At 33.6% G+C, this 16,799-nt stretch overlaps 7 protein-coding genes across 7 annotated transcripts; 4 read left to right on the plus strand and 3 right to left on the minus strand.

The window, feature by feature from the left end:
• The first annotated feature begins 53 nt into the window (after positions 1-53).
• Positions 54-1,757, plus strand: RRP3 (RNA-dependent ATPase RRP3). Its single transcript, XM_020193627.1, has one exon. The coding sequence runs from the start codon at positions 64-66 to the stop codon at positions 1,645-1,647; it is 1,584 nt and encodes a 527-aa protein (XP_020046170.1). The 5' UTR covers positions 54-63; the 3' UTR covers positions 1,648-1,757.
• Positions 1,758-1,935: 178 nt separating this feature from the next.
• Positions 1,936-2,908, plus strand: ASCRUDRAFT_76809 (uncharacterized protein). Its single transcript, XM_020193628.1, has one exon. The coding sequence runs from the start codon at positions 2,015-2,017 to the stop codon at positions 2,726-2,728; it is 714 nt and encodes a 237-aa protein (XP_020046171.1). The 5' UTR covers positions 1,936-2,014; the 3' UTR covers positions 2,729-2,908.
• Positions 2,879-5,475, minus strand: RAD3 (TFIIH/NER complex ATP-dependent 5'-3' DNA helicase subunit RAD3). The gene is made up of 2 exons (XM_020193629.1): positions 5,385-5,475; positions 2,879-5,297 (listed from the first exon to the last, which is right to left on the minus strand). The coding sequence occupies exons 1-2, from the start codon at positions 5,387-5,389 to the stop codon at positions 2,960-2,962; spliced, it is 2,343 nt and encodes a 780-aa protein (XP_020046172.1). The 5' UTR covers positions 5,390-5,475; the 3' UTR covers positions 2,879-2,959.
• Positions 5,315-5,972, minus strand: ASCRUDRAFT_107656 (uncharacterized protein). The gene has a single exon (XM_020188695.1). It carries the CDS (start codon positions 5,881-5,883, stop codon positions 5,458-5,460), a length of 426 nt encoding a protein of 141 aa, XP_020046173.1. The 5' UTR covers positions 5,884-5,972; the 3' UTR covers positions 5,315-5,457.
• Positions 5,973-7,315: 1,343 nt separating this feature from the next.
• Positions 7,316-9,736, plus strand: ASCRUDRAFT_36932 (uncharacterized protein; the record flags this gene model as incomplete). Its single annotated transcript, XM_020190725.1, has 3 exons — positions 7,316-8,124; positions 8,413-8,728; positions 9,107-9,736. The coding sequence occupies 3 exons, from the start codon at positions 7,316-7,318 to the stop codon at positions 9,734-9,736; spliced, it is 1,755 nt and encodes a 584-aa protein (XP_020046174.1).
• Positions 9,737-10,122: 386 nt separating this feature from the next.
• ASCRUDRAFT_36735 (NADH dehydrogenase [ubiquinone] 1 beta subcomplex subunit 9) lies at positions 10,123-10,452 on the minus strand (the record flags this gene model as incomplete). The annotated part of the gene is made up of 1 exon (XM_020190709.1): positions 10,123-10,452. The coding sequence occupies one exon, from the start codon at positions 10,450-10,452 to the stop codon at positions 10,123-10,125; it is 330 nt and encodes a 109-aa protein (XP_020046175.1).
• A 586-nt stretch (positions 10,453-11,038) lies between these two features.
• On the plus strand, positions 11,039-16,597 carry ASCRUDRAFT_9079 (uncharacterized protein; the record flags this gene model as incomplete). The annotated part of the gene is made up of 2 exons (XM_020195060.1): positions 11,039-11,216; positions 11,304-16,597. 2 exons carry the CDS (start codon positions 11,039-11,041, stop codon positions 16,595-16,597), a joined length of 5,472 nt encoding a protein of 1,823 aa, XP_020046176.1.
• Between the last annotated feature and the right edge of the window lie 202 nt (positions 16,598-16,799).

The following is a 16,799-nucleotide window of genomic DNA, read 5'->3' on the forward strand; positions in this document are numbered from 1 at the left end:
AAAGAATTTTTTTTTTTTTCTTTCAACAAATTTTCAATTATTCTGCAACAGTACTTGAATAAAATGTCTTTGGCAGTATCCAGAATTAGTAAAAAAGATAGAAATGTCAAGAAAACTAAAAAAATAAGAAGAAATAATGAGTCTGTTTTGGAATTAGCTGAGAAAATCAAAAAGAATTATAGGAAAAAACAAGAAAAAAAACAAAGTGAACCGCATTTAGGAACTATCAGTAATGAGAATAATGATACGAATAAAGACAAAATAAAGCAAAAGCAAAAGCAAAAGCACAAGGGAGTAGTAGAGAAAGTGGAAAAAGAAGAAAAGGAAGAAAAGGAAGAAAAGGAAGAAAAGGAAGAAAAGGAAGAAAAGGAAGAGAAAGAAAATAATAGTAAACCAAATATTGAATCGTTTTCTGATTTAAATTTAATACCAGAATTGTTGGAAGCGTGTGAAAAGTTAAATTTCAAGAAACCAACACCAATTCAAATTGAATCTATTCCTCCTGCTTTAGAAGGCAACGATATAATTGGGTTGGCTCAAACTGGGTCAGGAAAAACAGCAGCATTTGCTATTCCCATTTTGCAAGCACTATGGCATGCCAGAACCTCATATTTTGCATGTGTATTAGCACCAACAAGAGAATTAGCGTTTCAAATAAAGGAAACGTTTGATGCCTTGGGTAGTGATATGGGCTTGAGATCATGTTGTATAGTGGGAGGAATGCCTATGGTTGATCAATCGATCCAGTTGATGAAAAAACCTCATGTAATCATAGCTACTCCCGGTAGATTGGTTGATCATTTAGAAAACACAAAAGGATTTTCTTTAAAATCGTTGCAGTATTTAATAATGGATGAAGCTGATAGATTGCTAGAGTTAGAGTTTGGGCCTGCCATTGATACTATATTGAGAGTGATACCAAATAAAAGAAGAACATTTTTATTTTCTGCTACAATGACAACAAAATTAGAAAAATTACAAAGAGCGTCGTTACACAATCCAGTTAAAGTTATGATTTCCGATAAATACTCTACAGTTGACACGTTGATTCAAAGGTTAATTATTTGTCCATCTTCACAAAAAAACACATATTTAATATACTTATTGAATGAGAACATTGGAAAGTCAATAATAGTGTTTACAAGAACCTGTGCACACGCTCAGCGTTCTTCCCTTTTGTGTAGAAGTTTGGGATTTTCTGCCATACCATTACATGGTCAATTGACACAAACTCAAAGAATTGGGGCCTTGAACAAATTCAAAAGTGGTGCTAAACTCATTTTATTTGCAACGGATGTTGCAGCAAGAGGTTTGGATATTCCGCTGGTTGATCTAGTGATAAATTATGATATTCCTACAGATTCAAAGGCATACATTCACAGAGTGGGCAGAACTGCGAGAGCTGGAAAAAGTGGCAAATCAATATCGCTTGTAACTCAATATGATATTGAATTGTTGCATCGTATTGAAAGTGTGATTGATATGAAGATACCTAAAGAAGACGTTGATAGAGATGCTATTTTAACTCTTCACGATTCTACTGAAAGAGCCTACGGTGATGCTATCAGAAAAACCAGAGAGTTTCAGGAAAACAGAAGGTTCAAGAGCAAGGGAAGAAGAACGAATAACGAAGAAGATAAAGGTTAGGCTATGACGAATATGTATTTCGCTAAACACCATTGATAGTTATCAAAGTAATTGCTTATTATGCAATAAGCCAGCTGTATATTTTATAATACAAGTATTTCAAACCGTAATCCTCCTTTTTTCCATGCAAACGCAGCGATGGTATTGTTCACAGGAGTTACACTGGCTCCATCCAGCAAAAGCAGCAAAAGCACCACGGAAATGCCCGGTGCTCAACCGTGGCGCGGATGCGGATAGATAACTGCTGAAAGTTCTTTTTTTTTTCAAAAGAAGCAGTGGAATTTTTGTGTTAAAGTGCTGCTTTTGGTGTTTGTGCTGGATGGCGGTGGTAGCAACAGATGCTTAAAGGGAAAGTGTAGGTCAGACCATGTTGCCAACTCCAGAGGTGATAGCCGATTTCAACAGGATATACGAGCCTGCCGAAGATACGTTTTTGCTTCTTGACTGCTTGGAGGAACAAAAGCTGTTTTTGAATCACATATTGTTTGATTGCAAGAAAAAAGCCAGTCCTCCCCTAGTTATGGAAATTGGAACAGGATCTGGTGTGATAACATCCTTTATACAAAATTCAATTTTTCCTAATCAATTTGCAATATACTTGACAACAGACTTGAATTCTTATGCCTGTGAAACATCGCTTAAGACCAGTGAGTTGAATTTAGAAAAGAGCGGTATCTCAAGACTGAATTGTGTGATGGATTCAGTGCAATGCAGTTTGACATCGTGTGTGGTGAACAATTCAGTGGATTTGTTGGTTTTCAATCCACCATATGTGCCATCAGCCAACAGCGAGATTCCCACAATTAATGGACAAAGCAACATTGACCAAGACAGTGGTGCATGGCTAGATATGGCGTTGAATGGAGGTGACGATGGAATGATAGTGACAGCAAAGTTGTTGGACAATTTGCATGATATTCTCGCCGACAATGGGGTTGCCTATATATTGTTCTGTGCTCGAAACAAGCCAGATGATGTGTACAAACAGATGAAAGAGAGAAAATTGCAAGTGGAAAAAGTGATATTCCGAAAATGTGGGTGGGAAGAGCTCAGTGTGTTGAGATTGTGGAAGCGAAAATAAGATACAGAACGTCATTTATAAGTTTTTGTTTGCAATTTTTTATTCCTTTGCTTTATTGTTGTTTTTATCTGCGAGGTGGGATCTAAAACGATTAATAGTTATATATAAACAAAGAGTTTTTATTCAAATACTTATAGATACACTAAATATTTTTATATAAAACAAAATAACACAAGTCAATATTTCTGTTCAATTATCAATAGATATTCTTTTATTTTAAAAAAAAATCGACTAAATGTCTGCTAATGCCAATTGTTCTTCTTTTGTCAATCCCTCATCTGGTAATAACTCAAGTTCATCCATATTAAAATCTCCATCTGAATCAATTCCCGCTTCTCTTCTCTGTAACTTTTGGTAATCAAGCAATTGATCATAATTCCAAACAGAGATACCTTCTTGGTCTTTTGGATCCATAGGTTGGGCTTGTTCTCTGAAAAACTGTTTAGCATGAGATATAGCCATATCTGTAGATAAGTTTGTTTCAGCATCGGATAGTCTTTGCAAAATCCAAGTGGGAAGTTGATTTCGCTTTCTAGAAAATCTACGGTCTGCTAATACCATTACTCCATAGTCATCCTTTCCTCTTAATACTCTACCAAGGCATTGGGCGCCATGTCTCATCGCATCAAAAGAAAGAAAATCATTTTCTCTAATTTGAAAATTGTCTCTTAGAAATTCTAATCTAGCTTTTAAAATTCTAGATTCAGTATACTGAAATGGAATTCCAATTAATAAAACGGTTCTTCCGTAATGATGATCGAAATCAATTCCCTCGGACACTTTTCCTCGAGCAACAGAAAACAAGACTGCACCTCTACCATTTGAGCAAGCGGTTCTATAAGTTTGTAGGGCTAGAGCAGTTTCCTGTGCATCTGGAGTCTCGACTAGTATTAATTTGTATTTCCAAACTTCATCAAGAATACCCATGCTTTGCCACATTGATATGATACTTTCCATGTAAAGATATGAAGGAAAAAAGACTACCAAGCCATCTGGTGTGATTTGGGAAAATTCAACTAGTAATGAGCCATAGTTTCTAATGATACTTAGATCATTTCTGATTTCAAATCTTGAAGATATGGCTACTTGGTCTGAGCCTTTTGTTACAATTAGGGGTAAGAAAGTTTTTTTTGCCAAAGTCATTGAGTAAGATTTTTGTAGAACAGTTTCAAAATCAAGCATTCTTGGGTACATGTCGAGAGGGGATATTGTTCCAGATGTTATTATAACAGAAGAGAATTTTTGAAAAACCGGTTTCATAGCAATTGAGGCATCAAGACAAGCAAAGTGTAGAACAGGATTGGGGACTTTTGCTTCATCAGTTTCAAAGGGTTCTATGATTAGTTGGAAGCCCTTTTCATAGGTAGAAACCAAGGTGGCAAAAGTAGCAATATCTTTAAGGGCGGTGTAGTCTTCGATATTGTTTAATTCCAAGTTTCTTACAAGTAGGGATAGTCTTTCTGAGCAGTATTTCAAGGGTTTTCTATCAATAAAGGTTAGTTGTTTCAAGTGGATTAAAAAGGATTCTGTTGATTCACAGATGGTGTTTAGAATTTTCATTCTAACTTTGATATAGGCCAAAAATCTTTTCATAAATGAAAGGAAGTATTTTCCCTTCATGATTGTTCCTGGAAACTCTTTTCGTATCAAGTCAGTTGACAAGGGAACAGTGTTATTTTTTTCGTTATTTGATTGAGTTAGGCCGGCTAGTAGTTGATCATATTCATCTTGCAATTTTTTTGAGTCATTTTTCTCAATTTCTATAACTGCTTTACTAAGACCATTAGCGGCTCTTGTAGCTCTCTTTAGAGTGTCATTTGTTATGTCTAGCGATAGGGCTTCAATGCAGACGTTGTCAATGTTGTGACCCTCATCGAATATGACGATGCTATCCTTTGATAGTTCTTTTGAGACTCTTTCAGAAATTTTTGGATCTAGTAGGTAGTGGTATGAATAGATGATTATGTTACAAAAGGGGATCATACGACGAACAGTAAAGTAAGGGCATGTTTTTCTTTCTTGACAGTAGTTCAATAGAGAATCAAATGAGTAAATGCCTGAGGGGATGTAGTTTCCTGGATCAATGCTGTTCATATTTTCATGGAAAGAACAGAGAGAGACATCTAGATCTCCATTTTCAATTTTTTTCTTGTTTTGGCCATTTGTTAGTCTTCTGCATTTCTCATCGACAACTGTGCCCTTTCTTTCGTTCTTGATTGTTGGATGCAAACATAGATTTTTTCTTGATGTTAGGCCTAGACCTAGGAATTGCTCGGCGTAGCCTAGCTCGCTTTCTCTGTACTTCATCAAGTTGTGCAATTCGACTAGAGCCTTTTCAATTTCCGACATGGTACGTGAGCAATAGACGATTTTTCGATGTTCAGAGTAGTGCATCTGGTGAGCGACAGTGACTGCTAATAGGGAAATTGTCTTTCCAGTGCCCGAAGGCATCTCAAGCACAGCATGGCCACCAACATCAAGGACTTTTTTCAAATCACAGATATATTTGTACTGTTCAGGGTATATTTTGGGATAGGGAAAATAGACAGGAAGATCATCGATGTAGAAGCTGGGAACGGTTAATCAAAGGAAGATTAGTAATGTGTGCATTGGTCGGCAAGAAGAATTGTGTGTGACGAGCAGAAGAGATACATACAGCATTATCTATCTAGGAGAGCTTTGACGTGAAGCACAGAACAGTGAGTATGGAACAAGATCTGTTACACCTCCTAAGGACTGAGAGATACCATTGACGATAGCTGGAACAGAAAAGTGGTGGAGAGTTGAGAGTGAAAATTGAACGTCAAATGGACCGAATTTCGCTCTGCGGTTTGATGCATAAGCCGGAAATCCCGGATATCAGGTGGACTGCCGGAATGGGCGGCAGAAAACGCAGGAGAAGAAGCTGAAGAGGAGCTGGAAAAGACGACAGAGCAGGAGATGTTTCTGAATGTGACCAAAGAACAGGATGAGAACCATAGGCTAAGATTCGAGTGCCTCTTAACTTTCATCAACGTCGACAGGAGGGTGGTGTCCCTGGGCCAGAACACCGGCGCTGGTTCTGGACGTGGGCCCTCAGACAGCAGCAGCACCAATGGCAGCTCTCTTCCATACAGCAACCGTCGTGGCAACAGCCTGCGATCTTCAGACAGCATTCGTCCTGGAGAATTTGGTGGTGGTTTCAGCGACGACAACGCCAGCGACTCTGGTGGGTCTGGTGGTCGCAACAACCCAGAGCATGGCTACGTTCACAGTCTCAGATTACTAGGGGCTCAGAGTTTCACTGCCAGCCCAGGCGCAAATACAGAGAGGACTACCCAGCTAACCAATTTCAATGGCGATGAAGACGAAAGTCCCACTTCTAACAACCCCAATGGTCCTGACAGCGATCTTCAAAATAACTTTTTCGGCGACTTTTTCTCCAACCAAGACGACAACAACAGCACTGATCCCAATGCTAACCAAAACAATCAACCTCGTCGCACTGAATCAGACAACAGTCAATTGGGCATTTTCCCTTATTTATTAAATTCCATGCTGGCCTCAAATCTGCTTCCACAAAGCAACGTCTCCGAGGATTTTGATGGTCTTTTTAGAGACTTGAACCACTTGAATTCCGATAATCATGACAATCACAACTACTCGAATGTAGACGCTGATGTTGCTTCATCTCAAAACAATATTATTGGAAATGACGATAGATTTTTCAAGTACGTTTTTGCTGATAAGAATATCAATATCCAGAAAAAAAAAGATTATTTATTGAAAAAGTTGGCTCGTTTACGATCCTATAATCATCATAATAATTATAATGACAATGACAATGACAATGACAATGACAATGACAATGACAATGATAATGACAATGATAATGATAATGATCATGACAATAACAATAACAATAACAATAATAATATTAATAATTACTACTCAAAGGACCCAAATGATGCTTATATAAAATTCAACTACAGAAACGATTGTTTTTTCAACCATTTAAATAACGAAGAGTTCATGAATGGCATAAATATCTCAAATCTAAATAAAGTGCATGAAGTATCTTTTTCTCCTCACTTTGCTGTAAAATCACAGCCAGGCTCAAAATTCAACTTTGACAATAAATTTTCCTCTTTAAACATTAAATTTTTGGGAAAAAGAAAAATAGACTTTTCAACTGACAACTACATGCTCTATAGTTCTTTTGATCCACATAATACCAGAAATACAAATACCAATAACAATACTACTAGCGTTTTAAATGATGATAATAATAACAACAATAACAATAATAATAACAATAATAATCCACCTATCAATTTAAACATGACAGACAATACAAACATTAATCTAAATCGTGAAAATAATCCACCAATCACTCAACGGTTCAATGATAACTTAAATAATAATATTAATAATGAAACCTTTTTAAGATCACAGCCCAATATCAATAATGACATCTTTGAAGAAACAAACAATCTATTGCACAATACAACACCCTCTAATGATTCAAATTTTGTCTCGGAGGACAATTACACAAATTTTAAATATAAAGGGAATTTATTATCTGCTTCCAAAAAATATTCAAATGTCATGTTTTATGCCATCAAATCTGAAATATTTATTTTGGGCATAAATGAAGTAACAGGTTTACCCTTGAAACATCCACTATTGAGATTCAATACAATTCCATACGATCGAAACAACCGGGAACAGTTCATGAGAGACCGCCTTGCTGCAATCAATTACTCATTTCCTTACTCAATTAATTGCTTGAAAGTTTCAACGTTTTTAGATAGAGAAGTATTAGCCGTCACCACTGATGATGGAAGAATACTAATCTGGTTTACAGATATACTACTCGAAAGATCAAACTGTTTTATCCGTGACTATATCGATAAAAAAGCTAATGATCGTTTGAAAAATTTAAATAGTTTCTCAAATTCCCCAAGAATAAATTTGGAATTTACTGATCAATTTAATCACTCAAATACTTCCAATAAAGAGGACTTGTTTCACAACCATCCCAATTTTCAACTTAGAGTTGGCTTATCGGCTTGGTCAATTGATTTTCATAATAAATATAACATGATTGCTGTTGGAGATAATAGTAAAACAATCACCTTGTTTTATTTAGCTACCGAACACAGTGAAGCAACTTTTTATGCAGTAACAACAAATGAATTGATGCATAACATACCTGATATTTCTTTTATAAACAATGATGAAGAAGATGATGACGATGAATATTATGATGATGATGATGATGATGATGATAACGAATATTGGGACAATGATAATCAAGATAGTAATTCGGATGAGAAAAATTCTGGCTCTTTTACAAATTATGAAAATGGAAAAAAGAAAAACATACATTCACGCTTGAAAAGTAGTCCTGTATCGTCGATGTTAAATATAACTGTGCATATCGCTGCTACTGCTATATTTGGTGAACTAGTTATTTTTGAATTTAAAATGGAAAAAGTTTTTGGTCCAAGAGGACCCAGTTATTTGGATTTGCTGAATTTTTGCTTAACACACGATATAGATTTTGATGAAAATATTGGCGTTGCTGATTTAACTAGTGATTCTATTGAAATAAATACAGACAACCAAAATGAAATCTATGAAACAGCAGAAGAAACACAAACCGAACTATCAAGTGTTTCAAGTATTTCAAGTGATGAAAGACATAATATTGATGAGAAACAAAAATTATTTCAAAAAATGAAAAAATTATCTAAATTAAAATTCTCCAGAGTTAAATTTTCAACTCCCATCATAATTTCGCGTCAGGTTTTAGACGAAGATGGATGGACAGTCAATACAATAAATAAAAAATATTTCAAAAAAGTTTCTTCATTGAATTTATTGCTTGGAGATACATACATTGATCAAAGTGAATTGATTCAATCATTTTTAAAAAAAAGTGAAATTTTAGATGGAGAAAGTGATCCAATGGTATCTGACGATTTAGGTATATCAAAAAATTTGCATTTTTTTAATGTTCCAGTAATAGATCGTTCACTAATATCTTTGATGAGCGAATTCCGAATTACTACATCTTCTGATTTGAATGCTTTGCTTCGATTCATAGGCGGAATTCATTACATTCTTCCCTCTCTTGATGATACAGATCTGGAGGATGATCCTAATGATTCACCGATTGGGAATAATAATCGTAATCATCTCATTAATCGTTCAAGACCCAACTTTATATCCAACAATAGTAGTTTCTCGAATAGAGAACATAGAAACAATTCAAACGGCAGAAGTGATAGTGCAAAATCATTGGATTCTCGCAGCATAAAAAACTTTTCAACATTGGATGATACAATTAAGAGATACAGAAAATTCTATGACGCATATTATTTGAAAGTTCAGCGGAAACGAAAAAAAACGTATAAAAGTATAAACGGAAAAAAATACTGGCAACCAATAGCAGAATTAAATAATGAATTTCAAAAACATGTGCTATTGGTTACCACCAAAACAAGATTAGGAATATTCAATCCAAACAAATTAATTTGCAATGCTGGTACAAATTCTATATTTTCCTTTAATATAGATGAAAATAATTCATTATTAGAAATACTAGATGTAGACCATGGTGGTCGAATGGAAGAGCTTACCGCAGCAAATCGAATATCAATTTCAATCTTGATACCGGATTTATCTGCTATTGTCATTGCAACTCAATCAGGTGTAATTTCAGTTTTCAGATTAACTACATTCAGAGGATTGTATGGGTTTCGGCAAGAGTTAATTTTTCCAAACGTTTATAAAACATCAATCAAAGGACATGGAATGCTCAAATCAATAAGTGGGCTAGCTGTAAGAAAGGTGGGATTCAGTGATAGCTATGTTGATTTGAATGATAATGCGCAGCGAAAAAATGGAATCTATTCGCAAGACAAATATTTCATCTATGTTACTTATATCAATGGGGAAACACTATGTTATGAAATATACGCAGAAGAAGATAAGCTGATTCTTAATTCATTAATTATATAAAGTAAAAAAATCAATGGTTTATAGCAATAACATTGGATGTTTTTCTTGTTTTTTTTTCTTGTTTTTTTCTTGTTTTTATGGAACAAAATTGTGTATTTTCGGTATTGCAAAAAATTTCGATGCATGCTTTGTTGAAATTCTTGCTTTTAAAAAGTGAACATCTATTGGAAAACAAAACCTAGAATATTAAAATAAAAAAATACATATGAATACTTGATAAGACAAGAAGAGAATTAGAATCATTCGAATCAATTCCTAAACTAAATATAAATTTTGATATGCATGCACAAATTTTATTAACCGCAATTTGATAATTCATTACTGTATTTTCTAAACGTTTTGTGCTCTTGATTGGACTAAATATCAAATAACACAACGTTGATAATCTAAACATCAGATGGGTAAGGAGTGTCCAACTTGGGAGGAACAACCCTTTCGTATTTGGTACCTCCTGGTCTTCCGGGAGGAATAATTGGATCAGGATGTCTAAGCTCATAGAGTAAGCCTTGAGTTTCCCTTATGATTTTGTTTAGTTCTTTTGGATCAGAAACATCTTTGTTAATGTCAAACTTTCTTCGGAGCTCCATGCATTGTTTTCTGTATAAATCTCTTCTGAAAATCCAGTTTCTAGCTAGCCTCAAAGATTGGAGATAATAGCTGCAGACCAACTTTCTGTTGGCAGCAGTAAATGGCAATGGTAATGGAGCAGAGGACATTGTTACTATCGCTTTTGAAGGGAAGATGAATAACAGCTGCAAGTGTTGGTATCAGCTCCAACTTCTCCAAATGCCAAATTATTAAAGACGAAAACCTCATTGGTTTAGTGGATAAATCCGCGCAGTGGGAGAACCGGAAAGAAAACCGGCTATCCATGGCATTCCGTAAAGCAGGATAACTCCACCCGTGTCTAATATCCGGTGCTGGATCACACACCCATGCACGGATTCTAATGTCCGCTCCGGCTGTGTTTTTATTGACATTTTGCTTAATTGGGAAAAAGCATTTGATTACTGCACTTTCAAACACAATTCATGTTTATTTATAATGTTTCTACATTTATTAATGCTGTGGTTTCCTTTATTTTCTGTTTGATCTGACATTCTTGATCTGTTGTGATCCATTTTGATCTGGGTTTTTATTTATCTTTATTTTTGATTTTTTTGATTTTTTTGATTGTTTTTGATTTGCATTTGGCTTTTTCACTTTTTGTTTTCTATCTGGGCTCAGCGAGTGATAGTGATTTATCATAATCTTTGTAGCAAAAGTTTATTTTTTTCTCTTCATGAGAATATCATTGAAATAATGGATCTTGATATTTCAAACTATCTTCAAAGTTTAAGAGAATTAAATGATAAAAGGGTCAGAGAAGACGAACAATTAGCAAGAACATTAGAGGAAGATATCAGAAAAAGGAAGTCTCACAGTGCAAATTTTTACTCGCATTATAACAGCCAGTATGGCGAAGAAGATCAAGATCATGGTAAGTATGGTTGACTTTTGGGGTTTTTTTTATGTCAATTCTATCTGTTTATTCTAACAAAGTATTCTTTTTTTTCTTTGCCTACAGATTCTGACAACTCAATTACTATGTCAGTAAAGTCTCTTGATCTAGATTTTAATGCTTACAAAAAGTCAATTTTGAAAGATGATACCAATAGCACTAATGACAGTTCAATTATTAAAAGACAACTGACGATCAAAAGATCAAGGGAAGTATACACCAAAAATCGCCGGAAACCGTCTTCAAATCTGTCTTTTAACAATACCTTTGATCCAAATATCAACAATATTAACAATAATAAGGATATTACAAATGTTAATTTGCAAAACTATGATGATGCCTATGATGAACAAATGTTGAATTTGTTGTCTCCAATTGCTAGACAATTATCACCTTCAAAAGCTACTCAATTAAATATTGCAAATGACGGTTATACAAATAATAATGTTAACATAAACAAACCAAAAATTAATAAAAACAAACCTCTACCTGATATATTTGAACATAGCAATCCCATTGACAAAGACTTGTCTTATGAATCTGATAAAGAAAATATTAATTATAAAAATAATTACAATAATAATTATAACAATGATAATAATAATAATAGTAATAATAACAAAAATAATTATAACAACTTTAATAGCAATTACAACAATGATTCAATCGATTTTTCAAATAGCCCTCTAAAATACCAGTCCGCTTATAATTTTGATAAAATTGAAAACCTCCAAAAAAAATTTGATGAAAGTTTATCTTTATTGAAAAATTCTCAAAATTCTCAAAATTCTTTTTCTAAACAAAATAATTCAAACAAAAATTCTTCTAATAAACTACAGTACACCATTGATGATTTGGACAATTTAGATAACCTAGACGACTTGGATGAAATCAGGAAAAAAATTGACAATACCTCTTTTCGTTCCAACTATAATGAAACAACGGTTTTGGCTGATATCACAAGCAGTGTTTTGAGAAATTCTGAAAGAAGAGAAAACCGCATTAAAAGTCTTGATCTAAACTTGAATGACAATTTATATCCTGAAAATGACTTGAACTCTAATTTTAACAAACCTTTGACCACTCAAACAAGAAATGAGCCACCAAATGTTTTTTTTAATAACTCGATTATGAAAAGATTGCAAAACTTTTCAACTAAAACTAATTTTGATGAAAGAAATTTTGATTATCAGGAATTTTTAGAATTTAAAAGGAAAAATTCCATTAAAATTGTCCCTGAACCTTCTTTTCCTTTAAGCTTATCCAAAGAAAATCGAAAATCAACCTCTTTTACAATCCATAGTGAGCCTGCTGCCAATTATTATGATCAAAATACAAATAATGAATATATCAACGAAAAACCACTCATCCTGCCCTCTCGAATTATTAATTTGTCTGATGTGGAATCTGATTCCGAATCTGACCTAGAAAATAATTTTAATAAAAATAATGAGCTAAATCAAACAGCTTTAAAAAGCTCTTCTGAAGCTAAAACCAATGGTGATATTGAAATCTTATCTATCGATAGCAGTGAGGAAAGTTCAGATGAAAAATATAAGATCAACCCTGATTCGATGGATCTTTTAAGAAAGTTATCTCAAAGATCTGCTAAAATCACATCCAAAAGAAAATTACCTTCACCTCCTCCTACAAGCAATTCTCCAAGCAAAATTGAACTGCCTACCAAAATAATTTCAAATGCAACACTGAATTCTAGCTTGTCAATCTCAGAATCTCATTTAAACTTGATTTCCAAATTATCTAAGAAATCAGAAGAGTTATTGGGAAAAAACAACACTCGATCTACTTTAGGTCCAACACCAAAAACATCAAATAGAAACTTGAAAAGTGTTAACAACTCCAAGAAAAACAAACCTGAAAGTGAATCAAGCAAGCTTCTAACTTTATTGAAAAAACATGATGAAAAAATTAAAATGCAAAAAAAGAGTTCTTTTAAAAATATCAACACTAAAATTTTCACGCCTAATGCTCCAGATTTTAAGGAAGACGTCCTTTCAAATCCCAAACCAAAAACAGCTCCAAAAAAGCATTTTATTGATTACAATTCTACACCAGCTACCAAGGCTATAAAAGAACCGGTTTCACAACTGAAAAGTGGTTCCAATGATTTCAATGAAAGAAGGAATAGATTTGAAAAAATTGGTGAGCCTGTAGATCTTCCAAAAACTCCTCAAACAAATTGTAAAGTTTTTGTCAATTTAAAGGAATTGCCTAAAGCCAATTCTGACTTCAAGTCAAAAATCACTTCTATGAGTGCATCCCCAGTAAGAAATAATGGTTTTATTGCTCCTAAGATGATGTATAGAAGTGTTTCTCCTGTTAAAACTGATTCTACTTTTAATAAACAAAATTCAAAATTTACGTCCAATTTGATGAATTTTCAGTCTTCTTCACTGAACGAATTTGAAAAATCTTTATCATCAAAGCATCAATCAAATAAGTTAGTTTCTCCAAAATCAAGAGTTAAACAAGCAATGGAGTTTTATATGAATTCAACAGGAAATGCTAATAGCATATCTCCTACCATGCAAAACAAAGATGATTTAAGTAATCTTGAAGACAAAGGCTATTTGAATGATGACACACCAGATTTTGTTGCTCGGAAAATCATTAACACTCAAAAATTAAATAACAATAAATTAAAGAATAATTTCAATTCAAATGAGGACTCACCTTTTTTGAAAAAAACTGAAAATCAAAGTTTAGATTTACTTCAAAAGAATAATTTTTCAAATGAAACTGGAATTAGCGGTTTTACTAGTAACAATACAAAACCTTTGAATATAGTTAATCCAAAAATAATTAACTACAAATATGTTGCTCATGTTCAAAAAACCAATGAAGACAATGATAAAAGAAATCTTAATCAATATTCGCCTGGCCGATCACCCCAGGCTGTCAATTCTTTTAACACTCCAACTAAACCACATTCTAATCAAATTGAGGTAATAAATTTAGACGATGAAGATGATGACTGGAGCATCCAAGAGATCTCACCACCTAAACCTACAAAGTATAAAGGTGGTTTTATTTCAAGTGCTATACAAAAAAACAATTCTAGATCTGCATCTCCATTCAAAAGCAATAGTTTTAACAAATTGGCTGACATAAGTTACCACGATAATTCAATTATCGATACTACTGATACATTAGAAGTTTCGCCACTAAAACCAAAAGACAAGGGTTTTTTTATTGCAAGTGCAATAAAAAGAACTCATTCATCAAGACCTTCTCGTAACAACTCCACCGTCGACAGATATATTCCAATGCCCACTGCCGAACATGCTTTATTTGCTGTTGCTGCTGCAAAAGCACCGGCAATGAAAAAATCAACGGCCAATAAGCTGGATTTTTCACCAGTTGATAGAAGAACGTACTGGGGTTCTCCATCACCACCTAAGAAAAACTTGGAATCAATCGCTGAAAAAAACGAGTCTACTAAACCAATGAAAAAAAATGTGAATAGAGCAGACTCAGACGAAAAAAATGATTGGATAAATAGTGCCATGCATGCTTTTCCTAATCATACTCAACCATCACCTAATAGAGTTGACTCGAAAATACCAAGTAGAGAAGCTAGTCCAACTAGAAGCCATATTGCAAAATTCAACAGAATGATTGATCAAGAGAATCAAGAAAAGGATTGGCTAGCCAGTGCTTTGCAAAAATCTCCTGGGAAACACATTACTTCTCTAGATGAATTAAAAAACTTGCAAGACACATCAATCACTCAAAGTGCTTCAAAGCGTTTTGGATCAATTAAAAATCGAATTAATAATTTCAATGAAATAAACAAATTAAATGAGCAGAATGAAGAAAATCAAGAAAATGAAGCCGAAGAGGAAGTTGTTGCCATACAAGATCAGATTGTTGATCTTAAAGCTATATCGTTAAAAAAAACTAACCGAGAGCAAAACAAAGTTTTGAATCAAAATTTTGCAATTGAAATGCCTAAAGTTTCTTTAAAAAAAGTCGATAAAGATGTCAAGAAAACCACAAAAGATTTTAACTCAGATTTTCCGCCAATATTTGCTCAATTAAAAAAAGCACCTCCTTCACCAAAAAAAGTTGATTCGATTCCAGAAGCTTTAAACCAAATTAATGTTCTTAGAAAAACCTCCATAAAAAAGTTAAGGGAAAATAGTATCCCTGAAGCTATTACTAAAATTAAGAGCTTAAAATCTCCAAAAGAAGTTGAAAAAGACTATGAAGAATTGCCTGAAGCATTAGAGAAAATTGAAAAATTAAAACCAGCTGCTGTTGTTGAGAAACCTAAAGAAGATGATCCCGAAGCTTTAAAACAATTGAGTAAAATTGGGGTGAATTTGTTTTCCAACCATATTAAGTCCAAGGTTGAGAAAAGAAAATCAAAAGGATCAGATGATGGATTGGAAACAATTTTGAAAACATCAGCTCATAAACTAAACAAAATTGAAGGCAAGCAAAAGACCAATGAAACAAATCTTGATGAAGAGGTGGACTGGGTTCAAACCGCTAGAAGAAGAAAATCAGTTATTGATATTGATGGAATGGTCCGAAAAGATGAGAGCCTTGAAAAGGGTCCAGAATGGGTTAATGCTGCATTATCAAAAAGAAAATCATATTCTTCAATTAAAGATTTTGGGAATAAATCAAAAGAAGATGATAATAGTCAATCGATTAAATGGGTAGCAGCTGCTAGAACAAGAAAAACCCTTCCACTAGCAACTAAAAATGATTCGCCTAGCAAAAATTTTGCCTTTGAAGATGAAGAAAACCAAGTTGAATGGATTTCAAAAGCAAAGTCTAAAAAATCTTCTAACGATTTGAATCATTTAATGCAAGTGGAAAATAAATCAAACAATTATAAAAAAAATAACGAAAAAGTGGATTGGGTTGATGATGTCAAATCTGGCAAACCAATTGCTAACTTTGCTAAAGTGAATGATACTGGTCTTGATTCTTTTTCCAATAATTTGCGCTCTCCATCAAGCAATAACTCAGAATCATTGATAAGTTCAATTACGTCTAGCATCTTTGACATGGACCATGCCATGCCTCATAACTATTCCATGAACTCTTTCAATACTTCCATTGCTTCAAACATAGATTTTTCAACTTCAACAGTTGATCAGTTGCTGGTAAGTCCAAGCAGAATTGACTCAATCAAAAAAAATTTAGCCGATTTTTCTAACAGAAAAATATCAAAATCTTCTCTTCCTGCTTCCACCCAAAGAATTCTATCTTTTAGAGTAAGCGGTAAAGCAGGAAATCCTTACAGATCTGATTTTTCAAATATCAGTACTATTGAAGACGATCCTAGTAATGAAACCCTTGACTTACATGATTTTGTTCGATAAGCTGCCAAAAGACTTATTGTATTTTGGTTAAAAATTTTAATTTTTTGAGTTTTTGATAATATTATTTTATGAATTACAATTTTTTTTAACCGTTTCTGTATCTTTTACTTTTAGACAATTTTTTATATTTTGTTTCACCTATTTATTTTGTTAATACCCTTTATTTTTACCTGAATTTTATCGTTTTATATACCTTCTCTTA

This window comes from Ascoidea rubescens (genome assembly GCF_001661345.1).
Source record: "Ascoidea rubescens DSM 1968 unplaced genomic scaffold ASCRUscaffold_10, whole genome shotgun sequence".
Taxonomy (NCBI): Eukaryota; Fungi; Ascomycota; class Saccharomycetes; order Ascoideales; family Ascoideaceae; genus Ascoidea; species Ascoidea rubescens.